The sequence below is a fragment of the Heteronotia binoei genome, chromosome 3 (assembly GCF_032191835.1).
Source record: "Heteronotia binoei isolate CCM8104 ecotype False Entrance Well chromosome 3, APGP_CSIRO_Hbin_v1, whole genome shotgun sequence".
NCBI lineage: Eukaryota > Metazoa > Chordata > Lepidosauria > Squamata > Gekkonidae > Heteronotia > Heteronotia binoei.
Window position 1 is genome coordinate 181,050,384 of NC_083225.1, and position 18,173 is coordinate 181,068,556.

The following is an 18,173-nucleotide window of genomic DNA, read 5'->3' on the forward strand; positions in this document are numbered from 1 at the left end:
ACCCATGGGAGCCTTCCAACCCCAGAGTTGAATACCGTGTTACTAGTGTGCGACTTCCAACTGCCGTTCTTTGCCCTCAGAACTCTTCAACTGCGTTATGAACAGCTGAGCATTTTTCCCTGTGTTTTTGTTTTAAGAACATAAGAGAAGCCATGTTGGATCAGGCCAATGGCTCATACAGTCCAACACTGTGTCACACAGTGGCCAAAAAATCCAGGTGCTATCAGGAGGTTCATCAGTTTAACATTATTCATCAAATTCTGCAAAGAAAACAAAATCCTTTTGTGCTTTTCCTGCAGACTTCCAAGGTCTACCCAACCTCCCCATGAGGAGGTACCCACTCGTGTAACCCTCTCCAAATTCACTCAGTGCCCGGTGCATCTACATATGGGATAGCAGCTTTAATAGTTGGGGGAGTGAATGACACAAACACTATACTTAGCTCAACTGGAAGGCAATTTGGTTACCAAATCACCTGACTCAACTAGGTTGTGAATTCCTTCCTAGGTTGATACTGTTGGACATTTTGTGAGGGAAATTGTTTAAACTTTCCCAGATAGTTCAATGGACCGCTGGGTCACAAAAGAGTTGAGAGATCTTTCATACTGAAAAATATATTTAATTTCTAAAGGGGTAGGGACATTGGGCTGAAAGTAATAACACGATAGAATACATTCTCTAAGCTATCACTGACAAGCTGTTACTCAGTCAGCTCACTCCATATCCTAGCACAGAACTGTCCACTGCTCTTCTTTAACTGTCGTATTTCGAGCCTCTGCTTTAACATTCCATCAGCTCTAGCCTTATTGACAGGTAAACATATTTAACACTATAATGACTGAACTTTAGACATTGCCTAGACATACAATATAAATATTCAAAATTCTAACAGATACCACATACAGCCCAATCACAAAAAAATATGATGGGCTTTCTGGTGGTTGTTTCAGCACTTGAAAAGGCAGGGAGGGGGAAACAAGAGCACCGAGCTGCAGGCCCAAAAAGGATCGGGTCCTCGTGGCATTTCAAAACGTCTTTAAAAGAGCAGCGGCAGTCATGAGGAGGACTCTGTCACACTTAATTGTTCCCGACTCATACAATGTTACCATTAAGTGTACACCACAGCAAAAGGTTACTTGTTATGACTAAGAGATTGGGAGTGTTTATTGCTATGCTTTTCTCAAGAGCGGGAGAAGGAGGAAAATGCCATTGAGGTCATACCGCTGAACCCAAAGTGTTTTCGTTATTTTTGTTTTTAAGTACTAAGAATTGTTCAGAGCAAAAGGAGAGGATAGGCTTCCCAACCCTCCCGCCCTGGCGGGGGACCCCAGGATTTCCACCCTCTTCCCCCGCTCCCCAAAAAAACGGAAGCGGGGGGAGGGGGAAACGGCGCCGGGGAGCATGGCGAGCCGCCCCATCCCCGAGCGGGCGAGGCCGCCACGCCGCGCCACCGCCGCCTCCTCCCCGCCCACCGCAGCTGCTCCTCCGAGATGGGCCCAGGCTGAGCCCATCTCGGAGGAGCAGCCAAGAGGCGGCAGCAGCGCAGGCAAAACCAGGGGAGGGCAGAGGCAGGCCAGGAGCATGGCGAGCCGCAAATCCGGGCCCTTCTAGGACCCGGATTTGCAGCTCGCCACGCCCCCGGCCCGCCTCCACCCCCCCTTCGATTCCACCCCAGAGGCGAAGCGGGCGAGGCCGCCACGCCGCTGCCACCTCTTCTCCGCTCACCGTGGCTGCTCCTCCGAGATGGGCTCAGGCTGAGCCCATCTCGGAGGAGCAGCCACGGCAAGCGGAGAAGAGGCGGCAGCGGCGCAGCGGTGTCGCCCGCTCCAAGACGGGGCGGCTGGCCACGCTCCCCGGTGCCATTTTCCCCCCTCCCCCCTAGCTCCACCCCGGTGTCTCCTGGCTCCACCCCCAAAGTCTCCTGGCTCCACCCCCAAAGTCCCCAGATATTTCTGGGGTTGGACTTGGAAACCCTAGGAGAGGAAGAGGTTCTGCTGAGTGTCCCAGTCCAAAGTGAGCGATGGCTTTCCCAGAACAAAGAAGGAGCGATGCCGGCAGTTACCTGGATCACATGCCAAAACGGCTTGCAGCTCTTATTTCATTAAGCTCCTTAGAACCATTAGGGCTGCAAATAAAAATTATGCACCAACGATAACGCCTCCTGAATTGGGCCTTCCATCTCAAGTTCCATTAGTATTTTGCTGAGAAGAACAGAACAAGTAAGACAAAAACTGGTAGTTAAACCAGCCCACGTTAATTTATGAGGTTTCCCACGTTCTTCTCTACAGAAGTGGCTTTGGACTTTGATCTTTAGAACAATCGCCGAAGTTAAGAGGGCAGCTCTAGAACTAGCTAGAGAGACTTTTGGTTTCAGACTACAATCCAATGGATAGATACATGAAAGAAATTAAACTGGAGTCTATGAGACTTATTGGCAAAGAAATGTATTTAAGGGCTGGGGTTTTGTTCAAGTAAGCAGACAGAAACTTCTTACTTCCTTAATAACTAGTTTCTGCTTGCAACCTTAGCTTTACACTTTCCTTTCCAGCATTTAGAACAGATGAATTAAGACATGTCCATTGTGAATCACTACTAAGGATTAACTACCATAGCAACCCAATCTAAGGCTATTGTCCATGCAATTCCAAGAAAACGGCTGGATTTTCTCAAAGGTATGTTGCAGTGAGTTTGTATTTAGACATTTGTCACAAAAACGAAGAGGCTTTTACAAATGTAGCTTTTACACACCTTGCCATCAGTAAATTTAGTTTTGTCTTCATGTTAAAACATTTAGCAGGGCCAGCCACAACCAAAGCAACAAGCTAGATCACCTAATGCAAATAAAGATTCTTCATAAAAATGGCAATCACCCATTTTTTTTTATTTTCAAGACGATATAGATCAACAGCAAGCGAATGGGCACAAAATTATTTCTGGATGAACACTGTTCGGCCAAAGGAAACAATGAAATTTGGATTCTGCTAAACAGAATCCTAAACTGAGTCAGTGTGAGCTAGCACACCGTTTTTTAGCCCTCTGACTCACACATTTTTGTCTACGCTCAGGAAGGATGGCCCCAGAGCAAACTAATTTGCGCAGTAGCCAAACTGCTCACTTCCAACTTTAATGCCAGTCGCTCACGAAGTAGAGTTTTTGTTCACAAGGCTCCATAGCTTAGAAAAAGCATTGGTGCTAAGAAAATCCTACTGACAGCCAAATGCATTTATAAGCTACATATGGATAACAGAGCTTCTGTAAGTTTTGTTACGGTGACTGCTCTGCATAAGTCTTCTCAGCTTGTAACTCCCTCTGTTTTCCCCCATTAAAGTTGTTATAGAATCATAGAATCGAAGAGTTGGAAGGGACCTCCAGGGTCATCTAGTCCAACCCCCTGCACAATGCAGGAAACTCACAAACACCTCCCTCAAAATTCACAGGATCTTCATTGCTGTCAGATGTTGAAAAACCTTCAAGGAAGGAGAGCCCACCACCTCCCCACAGGCCCGGCGCGGAGGTTTCCAGCACCTCAGGCCGAAATTTGCCCCCCTGCCCCCTTTTTTAAATGTGCGCGCACATAACGCGTAGCCCGACAACGTCATGACGATGTCATCAGGCTAGGCATGACACGTGCGGGCCCCCCTATTCTCGGCCCGCCGCCGACTGTACCGGAGGGAAGGAGGCACTCCTGGGAGCCGGCGCACTAGGCCGCCACCTAGTTCACCAACTCCCACGTGCCGACCCTGCCTCCCGAGGAAGCCTGTTCCACTGAGGAATCGCTCTAATGGTCAGGAAGTTCTTCTTCATGTTGAGCCGGAAGCTCTTCTGATTTAATTTCAACCCATTGTTTCTGGTCCGACCTTCTGGGGCCACAGAAAACAATTCCACACCATCCTCTATATGACCCCCCCTTAAAATTTCAAGGTCTCTTTTGATTCAGCATGGAAGCATCACTCTGAAACTGGTTCCCATTTGGAACCACAGAAAGGGGAGGGTTGAGGCTCAATGGTAGACCCTCTGCTTAGTTTGCAGAAGGTCCCAGTTTCAATCCCTGGCATCTCTAGCTGAAAAAGGATGTGAAAGAACTCTTGTGCCAGAGACAGAGTTGCCAATCCCCAGGTGGGTAAATAAAAAAACCTCTAAGAGACACCATAAATTTTAAACAAGACCGTGTAATGTAGAGGTCAGTGGTGTTCTGACAAAGCTTGCGCACAGAACTTCAAATAGACAAGAGCATGTAGCAAAATTTAGTTCATAGGACTAAAGGAAGCCCTTCCAAAGATGTCTGTTCTAGATATCAAGACGTTTCATCTGTCTTTCTTTATAATTTATCACTAGAACCCAGTCTTTACAATACATTCACAGGAGACTAACAAGGTTCAAAACATGTCTGTAAGACTTCCAGGTTTCTTATTTACACAACTGGACGCTAAGATCCTATAGTTCTGCTAATCCCCAGGTGGGAGCAGGGGATCCCCCAATCTGGAGGCTCTCCATCCGCTTCAGGATCATCAGAAAGTGGGGGGGGGGGTGTCAGCTGGGCATTATTTCCTACGAAGACTGATTCCCCTAGGGTATAATGGAGAATTGATCTGTGGGTATCTGGGGCTCTGAGGGGGCTTTTTTTAGATAGCGGCGCCAAATTTTCAGCATTGCGTTCGGTGCCTCTCCTCAAAACTCCCTTCAAGTTTCATCATAAAGATTGGACCAGGGGGTCCAATTCTATGAGCCCCAAAAGAAGGTGCACCTATCCTTCATGATTTCCAATGGATGGGAAGGCATTTAAAAGGTGTGCAGTCCCTTTAAATGTGATGGCCAGAACTCCCTTTGGAGTTCAATTATGCTTGTCAGAACCTTGCTCCTGGCTCCACCCCTAATGTCTCCAAGCTCCTCCCCCAAAGTCCCCAGATATTTCTTGAATTGGACCTGGCAACCCTACATTCAAAGGATCAGCTACAATTCACAACTGCTGGGCATCATGTTATGATTTTGCCCCTAGAGTTCCTCCAAAACACGTTTGGGGAAAGAGAGACCGGGGGGGGGGGGGGGTGTCACGAATGAACTGCCAGCAAAGAATGCTTCATGTAGCCACAAAAACCAGGATGATCGAAGAAAGGCTCATCTAGGGAGGGCCTTCTCCCAGACTTGCCCATTTGCTCTGCTGCGATGATTTTATACAGCAGAACATTCAAACAGGCAATTCCTCTGTCTGCCATATGCATTTATACAGCCCCAGCAACTGGTCCATCACAAAGTAGGATTTATTTGTTTCTGCTCTTACCTACATTCAGGACAGCAACTACACTGGTCACCAGCACTATGTTGGAATTCACTGCCACAGGAGGTGGTGGCAGCTACAAGCATAGACAGCTTCAAGAGGGGGATTGGATAAACATATGGAGCTCAGGTCCAACAGCAGCTATTAGCCACAAGGTACAGATGGAACTCTCTGTCTGGGGCAGTAATGTTCTGTATTCTTGGTGCTTGGGGGGGGGGGGGCAACAGTGGGAGGGCTTCTAGTGTTCTGGCTCCACTGATGGACCTCCTGCTGGCACCTGGTTTTTTTGGCCACTGTGTGACAGAGTGTTGGGCTGGATGGGCCACTGGCCTGATCCAACATGGCTTCTCTCATATTCACCTCTGAGCCAGGATACATGCCATTTCTGTGTTCCAGTCAACAGCAGATGAATTAATGGCCCTAAATAAAATGGGTTTACACCAACCACTATATGTGGTTTCGGGACATTCATGCCCTTACAAATGCAGCATAAAGAGTTAACAATTATGCAACTAGGAGATAATGAAGGCCCTCCAGTGCCAATCACATTAAGTACAAAGTACATCCTGCTGCTTTTAACAACTGGTATTGTATATTCAGGAAGCTGCCTTATACTGGTATTATACGCACATGAATGGTCTACTGGGGTTAGTAGTATGTATTCAGACTGGCAGCAACTCTCCAGGGTCTCAGGTTGAAGTCTTTCCTATCACCTACTGCCTAATAGGTTAACTGGAGATGCTGGGGATGGAGTCTGGAATGTTTTGCATGTCAGGCAGACACTCTACCATGTGACCCACAATAACTCCATGTAAAGACATGCACACAAGGCTAACAAACAGCACGACTAACGTTTCCTGAAATTACCTTCTGCTATATTTCTGAGACTGACTGGGGCACAGAGTAGTAAAAGAAGATGCTTGACAAAATGCCAGATCCCAGTATTTTGCATTTATCACCCCAGTCAGCTCAATGCAATGAAAAGAGCCGTCCAACATGCAAATGACATCGTCATGAAAGAAGGCAAGGAAACAAGAGACAGAATTATGACGGGTTTCCTCTTAATAAACCCCATGGGGAGAGTAATAAGAGATTTACAATTTGTTTAACTTACACTACTCCAACAGCTTTACCAGCTGGCAGATTTGAATGCCAAGATTTGAGGGTGTTATTCTGCCTACCATCCTTTCCTCTTTCAAAAAACAGAAACTCTGGAAATACCCAAATATCATTATTCCTTCATGAAATATTATTTGGAGGGCAATACAGAGGAGGAGGAGATTGGATTTATACCCCACCTTTCACTCGGAGTCTCAGTGTGGCTTACAATTTCCCTTCCCTTCCTCTCCCCACAAAAGACACCCTGTGAGGTAGGTGGGACTGAGAAAACTCTTGAGAAAGCAGCTGTTTCAAGAACTGTGACTAACCCAAGGTCACTCATCAGGTACATCTGGAAGAGTGGGGAATCACACCCACTTCTCCCAGATTAGAATCCGCACACTTAACCACTACACCAAACTGGCTCTCAAGGAAGTATCCTCTCTCTTTAATCCTCAAGGAAGTTTCCACCCCCTTTCCAAAAAGAAAAAGTACTACTGCAAAACAGACAGAAAAGAAAGCTGGAAAGTTAACAGTTTAAAAAGAGAAAGAGAAGGCATAACAGACATGGGAACAATCCATATAGAAGTTGAGCTAGCGCTCAAAGAATTACTACAACTCCTGCTATATAGAGAGGTGATGGTCTCAGAGATACCTTCAATATACATCATTTTCTCTTTAACCTACAGATATAGCTAGCCTGTTGGTTCATGGAGGGAAATATCTTCCACTTAAAGTCAACCAAGATTGCAGGGTGGGGGTTGAGCCAAAAGCACCCTCAAGTCCTGGCTAGGGTTTATGCCTGGCTTGAAAATCCTGCAGCCCCTCCCTTCCTCTATGAAGGAGGGCGGCCAGAGGAAGCATATAATTCAAGCTACTAAATGCTTTACACTGAGCGTTTTCGCACTCACCTTCAGCCGGCGCGACGCCCCTCTTCACCGCGCAGGATCTGCGTGGATTTTGCACTAAACGCCGCGGAGCAGCCGGAAGAGACGGAAAGTCCCGGCGCTTTTGCGGTGCAAACGGAAACTGGGACTTTCCGGCTCTTCCGGCTGCTCCACAGCGTTTAGTGCGAAATCCGCGCAGATCCTGCGCGGTGAAGAGGGGGGTCGCGCCGGCTGAAGGTGAGTGCGAAAACGCCCACTCAGATGCAGTCCAATGGTTGCCCCATAGGCAAAAGAGAAGCTGAACCTTCTGCCTGCTTCAGAGCCAAGGCTTCTCTCTCTCTCTCTCTCTCTGACACACACACACACAACTACTTCAAATTGCTGTTTGTTTATTTATTTAGTTCCATTTATATCCTGCCCTCCCCTCTCAGGGCTGCTTATATATTCATGCATACGCATGGGTATAACATATAATAAACAGGATAAAAATAGGGTTGCCAAGTCCAATTTAAGAAAAATCTGGGGATTTTGGGGGTGGAGCCAGGAGACTTTGGGGGTGGAGCCAGGAGACATTTGGGTGGAGCCAAGATCAAGGCTGTGACAAGCATAATTGAACTCCAAAGGGAGTTTTGGCCATCACATTTAAAGGGACAGCACACCTTTTCAATGCCTTCCTTCCATAGGAAGTAATGAAGGAGAGGGGCACCTTCTTTTGGGGCTCATAGAATTGGACCCCCTGGTCCGATCGTTTTGAAACATGGGAGATATTTTGGGGAGAGGCACTAGATGCTGTACTGAAAATTTGGTGCCTCTACCTCAAAAAACAGCCCCCTGAGAGTCCCAGATACCCGCGGATCAATTCTCCATTTTTTTCTATGGGAATAAATCTCCATAGGGAATAATAAGAGTTCCAAGCAGACATTTCCCTCCCCTCCCCTCCCCTCCCCCGCTTTCTAATGACCCTGAAGCGGGGGGGGGGCCTCCAAACCGGGGGATCACCTGCCCCCACCTGGGGATTGGCAACCCTAGATAAAAACCATAAAACCATTTAACAGCCATCAGGCATAAACATTTACATTTCTACATTTCGGTGCTATGATCTTACAATCAGATTTATGCTTCCCGTAAACGAGTCTTAGGTGGTGCTTTCCGCGGCTGCTATAGAGCAGCTTGCAAGAGGCGGGCCGGATGTTTCCTGAGAACTGTAGCGGCCCGCAATCTAGTTTGCAAATGTCTGATGGAACTGTGGAACTGTATGAGCTCTCGCAGGGCCCGAACTTCTTCCAGCCCTAACTTCTTTGGGCCCAGATGCCTCCCAGAGTTCCCTGCCCCTGCAGCCTGGTCTGGGTCGGTTCCAGAGGAGCATCAGCAGCCTGGCTCCCAATGGAAAGGTTCATAGCTGAGTTCATAGATGAGTCAGGCCCCACATCTGGCACCAACGAATTCGAAAACAAAACTCCCCAGAGGGGTGAGGCAGGTTGGTCCCTTACAGGAAAAATATACAGGACTCGTGCACTATTCTAGGAGAAGAACTTGTTAGGCTCCGCCGAGCCACAAGGCTGTTTATTGTTATTTTTTAAATCAAGATATGATTCCAAACATAAGCAGCCCAGTTTCCAAGAAGAGACAGCCAACTAGTGTTGAATGCAAACATGCTTCACCGAGAGCTGCCTTATTACAATTCACAACTCAGCGGTGGACAGAAGGCATTTGGAATTTGAAAGCGTAACGTATTTTAATACTTTAGTGCAGTTTAATATGCTGTTAATATCTCTTAACCTTTTGGGAATTTCCTGTAGTGATCTTTTATAGCTGGGGGGGAGAGGTCCTTGAGAAAACCAACTTTGCATAACTAAGGAAGCCTGAAAACAAACATTTACCAAGATTTAGTTTCCTGAAGGAAAACCGGCAAGGGGGGGAGGGGGATTTTGTAGCAGGAACTCCTTTGCATATTAATTTTATTATTTATTTATTCCGGGATTTATATCCCGCCCTTCCCACGAGGAAGGGTTGCCAAGTCCAATTCAAGAAATATCTGGGGACTTTGGGGGTGGAGCCAGGTAGGGTTGCCAAGTCCAATTTAAGAAATATCTGGGGGCTTTGGGGGAGGAGCCAGGAGACATTGGGGGCGGAGCTGAGAGCAAGGGTGTGACAAGCATAATTGAACTTCAAGGGAGTTCTGGCCATCACATTTAAAGGGACTGCACAAATTTTTAAATGCCTTCCTTCCATAGGAAATAATGAAGGATAGGGGCACCTTCTTTTGGGGCTCATAGGATTGGACCCCCTGGTCCAATCTTTTTTGAAACTTGGGAGGTATTTTGGGGAGAGGCACTAGATGCTAGACTGAAAATATGGTGCCTTTACCTCAAAAAACAGCCCCCCCAGAGCCCCCGATACCCATGAACCAATTCCCCATCATTCCCTATGGGAATCGTTCATAGAGGTGCATGATGGCTCTGGGGGCGGGGCTTCCCCCGCCGGCCAGCTGGCTGGGGGAGGGGGGAAGCCTGTAAAACTGGGGGATCCCCCTCTGGGACCTGGGGATTGGGAAGCCTAGAGCCAGGAGACTTTGGCAGTGGAGCCAGGAGACATTGGGGCGGAGCCAGGAACAAGGCTGTGACAAGCATAATTGAACTCCAAGAGAGTTCTGGCCATCACATTTAAAGGGACAGCATACCTTTTTAAATGTCTTCCTTCCATAGAAAATAATAAAGGATAGGGGCACCTTCTTTTGGGGCTCATAGAATTGGACCCCCTGGTCCAAACGTTTTGAAACTTGGGGGGTACTTTGGGGAGAGGCACTAGATACTATACTGAAAATTTGGTGCCTCTACCTCAAAACACAGCTCCCCCAGAGCCCCCGAAATCTCCAGATCAATTCCCCATTATACCCTATGAGAATCAATCTCCACATAGGGAATAAGGAAGTGCTTAGCAGACATTTCCCTCCCCACCCCCGCCCCCCATTTCTGGCAACTCTGAAGCAGGGGACTGGCCTCTCTACTCACGAGTTGCTGCCAGCTTCTTCAAAGCAACACAGACTCACCATCCCAAGAGGAAGCCTTTCAATCGGAGACTGAAGCCTCCGGAGGTGCAAAGGCACATGGTCCTTTGGGAGCGGGCCTTTCCCCCGCTGGCCAGCTGACTGGGGGTGGGAAGGAGCCTGGGAAAGCGAAAGAATCCCCGCTGGGACCTGGGGATTGGCAAGCCTAGGCCACACCCCTGTTATGTAGCCAATCCTCCAGGAGCTTACAGGGCTCTTCTTGCAGGGCCTACTGTAAGCTCCTGAAGGATTGGCTACATAACAGGGGTTTGGCCAAATATGCAAATGAGTTCCTGCTACAAAAAAAGCCCTGACTACCAACCTAAATAAGATTATCCCCTCCCCTCAGGAAACAGAATTACAGGCCTCCAGGTAGCGCCTTGAGATCTTCTGGAATTTCAGCTGATCTCCAGGCAGCGGAGATCAGTTTCCCTTGGAGAAACTAGCTGCTTTGGAGAATGGGCTCTGTGGCATTATACCTCCGCAAGCCCCTCCCCTACCCAAAGTCCATCCTCCCCAGGCTCTTCCTCAAAAATGGCCACAAATTTCCATCCTGCAGTGGGCAACCCAGCCAGGAAAAAAAAAATATGGTAGCTACAGGATAAGTCCCACCTTGTTTTGGAACGGTGCATATTAATCATGTTTATTAATGACATTACTTTGCCCCGAGACTCTGGACAAAGGATTAATTACAGGGGAAATAGAGTATATTCAGATTTATGATATTTTTTTTGTATGTCGGATTCCTCCCACACGCCAACTTTAAAGCTACTCCTCGACGCTGCAGCAAAAGATGAGAAACACCTGATTTGCTTCTGAATCTCATTCGGAAACATCCACAACATTATCTTCCATATATTTTCTCTTTTTTTTTCCTATTCGGTTAACCTAGGCAGGCACCAAGCACCAAGTACTTCAAGGTCCATGGGCATACACGGTGCCTAAGGATCGCAGGCTCCTGATTAGCAGAAACACAAGAAAACAGAGAGAAAGTTTCTAACTACAAGGGGAAAGAGTGCTTTTCAAAACCATTTCCCTTCCCTCCTCCCCAGGCGCACTCGGAGCATATTCTTGGCTAGCTTTTGCAAATGGTTTTATGACGGGAATTATTAAAAACAAACACACAAGGCTCCTGGGTTCGGTGCTGTTTTTTTTGCAGTCCCCCGGGGAATTCACAGCCAAGGCATTCAGGCAGCTACTGGCTCTTGGTGCACCAAAGTTTTTAACTCCAGGAGTCAGCAAGTCATGCTTACTTTAGTGCAAAATAATAATAATAATAATGAAGACATAATGAAACGGTTTAGGAAAAGAAGTAAGCCCAACTGTTTTGGGACATCTTAACAGTGCAATCCTATGCAGGACTCCAGTCTACAGCTACTGAAATAAATGTGTTTAAGTTGGAGCAACTCCCCACACTGGAGGACTACAAAACATCTAGATTACACCATCTAGATTTGGGTCGAGAGAAAAGCAATGGTATTCAACAATGGTGACTCCAGACACTCCTACAGTCAGGGCTTTTTCTGTAGCAGGAACTCTGTTGCATATTAGGCCACACACCCCTGATTAGGCCACATACCCCAAGAGCTTACAGGGATGTTAGTACTGGGCTTACTGTAAGTTCCATGAGGAATGGCTACATCAGGGAGGTGTGGCCTAATATGCAAAGGAGCTTCTGCTAGAATTCCACCCCTGGGCTACACACCCCTGATGTAGCCAATCCTCCAAGAGCTTACAGGGATCTTGGTCAGGGCCTACTGCAAGCTCTTTGAGGATTAGCTACATCAGGGGTGGGGGGTGTCCTAATATGCAAAAGAGTTCCTGCTACAAAAAAAGCCCCGGGTACAGTCTTCTATGATGGTGGCAGAACGTGCCGAAAAGTTGCAGCAGACTCATCATGATTCCATAGGGTTTTCAAGGCGAGAGATGTTCAGAAGGTGGTTTGCCATTGCCTGCCTCTGCACCACAAGCCTGGACTTCCTTGGTGGTCACCCATCCAACTTCTAACCAGGGCCGACCCTGTTTAGCTTCCAAGATCCAGCTAGCTTGGGCTATCTGGTTCAGGGTTCTTCTAAGATGCATGAAGTGACTGAAGGAGGCCCTCCATAGTAACTAACTGGCCACTGTGTGAGACAGGATTATGGACTAGATGGACCACACATAGTGCTGGAAAGGACCTCCAGAGTCATCTAGTCCAACCCCTGCATTACGCAGGGAATTCACAAATACCTCCCCCCGACACATAGATCCCTGGTGACCCCTGCTCCACGCCCAGAAGATGGCAAAAACCTCCAGGGTCCCTTGCCAAATTGGTCTGGAGAAAAACTGCTGACTGAGTATAAATGGGCAGTCTTCGCAGTGGAGGACGGTAAGCAGTGGGGTGCCACAGGGCTCGGTACTGGGTCCCATGCTCTTTAACTTGTTCATAAATGATTTAGAGTTGGGAGTGAGCAGTGAAGTGGCCAAGTTTGCGGATGACTCTAAATTGTTCAGGGTGGTGAGAACCAGAGAGGATTGTGAGGAACTCCAAAGGGATCTGTTGAGGCTGGGTGAGTGGGCGTCAACGTGGCAGATGCGGTTCAATGTGGCCAAGTGCAAAGTAATGCACATTGGGGCCAAGAATCCCAGCTACAAATACAAGTTGATGGGGTGTGACCTGGCAGAGACTGACCAAGAGAGAGATCTTGGGGTCGTGGTAGATAACTCACTGAAAATGTCAAGACAGTGTGCGTTTGCAATAAAAAAAGGCCAACGCCATGCTGGGAATTATTAGGAAGGGAACTGAAAACAAATCAGCCAGTATCATAATGCCCCTGTATAAATCGATGGTGCGGTCTCATTTTGAGTACTGTGTGCAGTTCTGGTCGCCGCACCTCAAAAAGGATATTATAGCATTGGAAAAAGTCCAGAAAAGGGCAACTAGAATGATTAAAGGGCTGGAACACTTTCCCTATGAAGTAAGGTTGAAACGCTTGGGACTCTTTAGCTTGGAGAAACGTCGACTGCGGGGTGACATGATAGAGGTTTACAAGATAATGCATGGGATGGAGAAAGTAGAGAAAGAAGTACTTTTCTCCCTTTCTTACAATACAAGAACTCGTGGGCATTCGATGAAATTGCTGAGCAGACAGGTTAAAACGGATAAAAGGAAGTACTTCTTCACCCAAAGGGTGATTAACATGTGGACTTCACTGCCACAGGAGGTGGTGGCGGCCACAAGCATAGCCACCTTCAAGAGGGGGTTAGATAAAAATATGGAGCAGAGGTCCATCAGTGGCTATTAGCCACAGTGTTTATATGTGTGAGTGTATGTATGTATGTGTGTGTGTATGTGTGTGTATATATATATATATATATATATATATATATATATATATATATATATAAATAAATAAATTTTTTTGGCCACTGTGTGACACAGAGTGTTGGACTGGATGGGCCATTGGCCTGATCTAACATGGCTTCTCTTATGTTCTTATGACCCGAAAGTGGCAATCAGCATTTCTCTGGGCACATAAAAAAGGGCTTGAACTGGCAAGGCTGTTCCTATGGTCTTATATATAATTTTTCAAGGACTGAGATTCGTAAAGAGTTAACCCAGGTACGTAATGATTTCCAAGCAGGTAAACTACAGTTGATCTAAAAGGAACTTCTAATAAAAGTAGAAATGTCTTTGTGCATAACCTCTTCCAAATGAGGTCGTCTACAAGTGCCCCAGTGTCAAACAATGGTAAACTCATAGCAGGTTGGGTAGGAAGAAGAAGATTTATACCCCGCCTTTCTTTCTGAATCAGAGACTCAGAGTGGCTTACAATCTCCCATATCTTCTCCCCCCTCAACAGACACCCTGTGAGGTGGGTGGGGCTGAGAGCACTCTTACAGCAGCTGCCCTTTCAAGGACAACTCCTATGAAAGCTATGGCTGACCCAAGGCTATTCCAGCAGCTGTAAGTGGAGTAGTGGAGAATCAAAACCAGTTCTCCTAAATAAGAGTCCGCACACTTAACCACTACATCAAACTAGCACTGGTGAGTACATATCTTTTGTGGACTGGTTTTCATTTTTAATATTTACTTGACATTACTTTAATATCTGTTTTGTCAGCTGCCATGAACATTTGGAAAGGTGAGACAGAAATATATTAAGTAAGGAAGCCAAAATGCAGCTAACATGAAGTTAGCTAACATATCAGATTATAACATAAGGCTATATTAAAACATATTTTAGGTGTTAACAATGGCAAATGCTTACGGGGAAAAAAATTCACTATTCGTCCAGTCAATACGAGCTGTAATAATGTATGCAGTGTGTTCTAAGATAGGAACTCCTTTGATTTGAGGCTAGAGTTAGCCAACGGTGAACATTGGTATACAAAGTTTAAACCTTGGGGCTTTGGAGGGGCAACAGGGTGAGGGCTTCTGGTGTCCTGGCCCCACTGATGGACCTCTTGATGGCACCTGGGTTTTGGGTCACTTGTGTGACACAGAGTGTTGGACTGGATGGGCCATCGGCCTGATCCAAAATGGCTTCTCTTATGTTCTTATGTGACACAGAGTGTTGGACTGGATGGGCCATCGGCCTGACCCAACATGGCTTCTCTTATGTTCTTATGTGACACAGAGTGTTGGACTGGATGGGTCATTGGCCTGATCCAACAAGGCTTCTCTTATGTTCTTAAGCTCTTAAACCTATATACTTATTCATGGATGGATCTTCCACGGAGTTTTTCTAAAGGGTAAACATTTTGGATTAGGTTCACACCCCATGGTAAAACAAATAGGAGTCAAGTCGCACCTTTGAGTTGGTCTTAAAAGTGCCACTTGACTCCTATTTTGTTCTACTACTTCAGACCAACACGGCTGACTACTTGGATCTACTCCCGATTAATGAACTCATTTCCCCCTGAACCAGCTGCACGATCTCATTATGTTTCCCCCGCCCCCAAGCTGCCCTTTGTCCTATCAGAAACAAATGCACTTATGGCACCAGTATGCGTCCTACAACTGAGTAAGTAGCAACTCAAGGACTAAACTGAAGCTTCTCTGTGTCAAGAAAATGCAAGGACAAAATCCCTCCCAACCCGGATGCTATGCACCCTTCCAAAACCTGATGAAAGCCCTGACCTGGATAGCCCGGGCAAGTCCAGTCTCATGAGATCCTGGAAGCTAAGCAGGGTCGAATCCGGCAAGTACTTGGATGAGAGACCTCCTTGGAATACCAGCAGTTGGGAGGCAGGGGCGGGCTTTATTCAGCCAACTCTCTGAATATCCTCCATACCTCCAGCAGAGATCAGTCACCAGAGGTAGTCATGACTTCCAGGGGCACACACACACACTCATACACCCCCTGTTTGATTCCCCACTCCTCCCCAAGAAGTCTGCTAGGTCTGCTGGGTGGGCTTGGGTCAGTAACGGCTCTCTCAGAGCTCTCTCAGCTCCACCTATTTCACAGGGTGTCTGTTGTTGGGAGAAGAAGGGAAGGCAATTGTAAGCTGCTCCAAGACTCCAAACCTTCTTCTTATGTTTTCTCAAATGGGTTTGGGGAAAACATGATAATGTACTGTTCTGGGCTGTATTATTGTGGAGAACAGCTAAGCAAGACAGCATAGGCATCCTGCATAAGTCAATATTTGACAAAAGCAACATGAGAATACAGTGTTTAGGAAGAGGAGAAAGACAGTTACAAAAAGATTTCAGATACCCACAGCTCCAAGACATGCGCTACATAACCTCAGAACTTCATGACAAGCGCAGACAGGAAAACAGAATACTTGCTAGTTCCCTAGGCAACATGTTTCACAGCATTTCTGAAATAAACACCATTTTCACTGACTTTTGGGGGTGCATACAGGGGCAGGGTTAAACCTACAGGAATGATCCAATTCATTACTTTATTAGCTCTAACACGCCTTCATTAGCCTGTAAGGCTTAGGATTTTCTCCTTCTCCCCTGAATTTTTTTTCAAAATAATGAAGGCAAAAAGCAGAAAAGCGACATCCAAGCTACAGCTGCCTTACGTGAAACATCCATTGAATATATGAACATATGAAGCTGCCTTATACTGAATCAGACCCTCGGTCCATCAAAGTCAGTATTGTCTACTCAGACTGGCAGCCGCTCTCCAGGGTCTCAAGCTAAGGTTTTTCACACCTATTTGCCTGGACCCTTTTAGTTGGAGATGCCGGGGATTGAACCTGGGACCTTCTGCTTACCAAGCAGATGCTCTACCACTGAGCCACCGTCCCTCCTCGTTGTCCATTGTCTCAAAGAGACTCGCACAAAAAACTCTTTATACTAAATGCACATTCTCATAACTTTTCCTAACACCAAATGTGCTTGGAAGCTCTTGCTTTGCCTTATAGAAGTAATATTAGTTTTCATACCTCAATTATTGTATTTATTTATTTATTTTTAGACAATTTCTATCCCGCCCTTTCCCAAAATGGGCTCAGGGTGGATCACAACATTCTAAAAACAATATTAAAAAAAAAAAAACCAGTTAAAACCAATCAGTGTAACAAGACAATCTGATAGATCACATACGTTATAAATAGCAGCTCGGTTGGGCACATGTTATATAAACTGAGAGTCTAAAACAGTAGATGGAGTAAAATAAATATTACAGCAGAGATGGTACTATAGCATAGGGCCAGCCGACGGTGTAGGACGCCCGCTGCCTCAACCAAGGGCCTGGCAGAATAGCTCCGTCTTGCAGGCCCTCCAGAAAGGGAACAATTCAGTGCGGGCCCAGATCTCCAAAGGGAGCTGATTTCACCAGACCGGGGCCAAGGCTGAAAAAGCCCTGGCCCTGGTTAAGGCAACTTGGACATCCTTTGCGCCAGGGATGGTCAGCAGATGTTGGGTACATACTAAATAGCATGTAGTAGTCCACAAACAATACTAGGTTTTATCTTTAGCCCCGGTTCACAAGTTACAGTGAAGGCACATACAATCCATGTACACTGCAGAAGAAGAATTGCAGATTTATACCCCGCCCTTCTCCCTGAATCAGAGACTCAGAGCAGCTTACAATCTCCCATATCTTCTCCCCCCACAACAGACACCCTGTGAGGTGCGTGGGGCTGAGAGGGCTCTCACAGTAGCTGCCATTTCAAGGACAACCTCTGCGAGAGAGATGGCTGACCCAAGGCCATTCCAGCAGGTGCAAGCGGAGGAGTGGGGAATCAAACCTGGTTCTCCCAGATAAGAGTCCGCACACTTAACCACTACACCAAACTGGCTCTCAGTTTTTTGTTCTCTGTAGATGTGTTAAGTAATTCTCACGTCATAGTCACGAACAGCTGAATGTGCAATACAAAGTCTGCATTTATCCAGGTGCTAATTCCATAAAGTGAACTTCCTTACATACATATAAAGCTTCAACCCTATCCATAATTTCTACAATATGTATGTGTTTGTTTTTAACTTGTTATCGTAAGTGTAATTCACTGTATGCACACATCAATATTGATATCCACTGGTTTGCTTCAAAAGTAATACAATGTATTAACGGGGGGGGGGACTTCCTTACACACAGATGTACTCACATACAGTCAGGATGTACATGAGTCCACTGTAACACATTAACGGGGTTTTTGTTTCAACTAAATGCAATTAATCAGCGGGCTATTTCAGAAGAGCTCGTGAATATTTTTCAATTTTGTATTCAGCCACATGTCCTACTAAGAATTTTTAAGACACTTTCTATACTACGTAATCTTTTAATAAAAAGCAAGGGGTTGGGGTGGGGGAATGTAGGCAACGTACCTGAAAAAGAACATAAACAGCGCAGCTGTGATGCAGAACAAAAGGACCTATAAAAGAAGAGGGGGAAAAGAACGACATGTAAAAAGAGGATACCAACAACGG

General features: G+C 46.4%; 1 protein-coding gene across 2 annotated transcripts in view; it reads right to left on the reverse strand.

The window, feature by feature from the left end:
• TMEM135 (transmembrane protein 135) overlaps positions 1-18,173 on the reverse strand; it is a 289,517-nt gene that overhangs the window by 88,538 nt on the left and 182,806 nt on the right. For both annotated transcript variants that reach the window (XM_060234967.1, XM_060234968.1), the window contains one exon: positions 18,072-18,118. In XM_060234967.1, the coding sequence (XP_060090950.1) occupies positions 18,072-18,118 (47 nt within the window). The remainder of the gene's footprint in view (positions 1-18,071; positions 18,119-18,173) is intronic.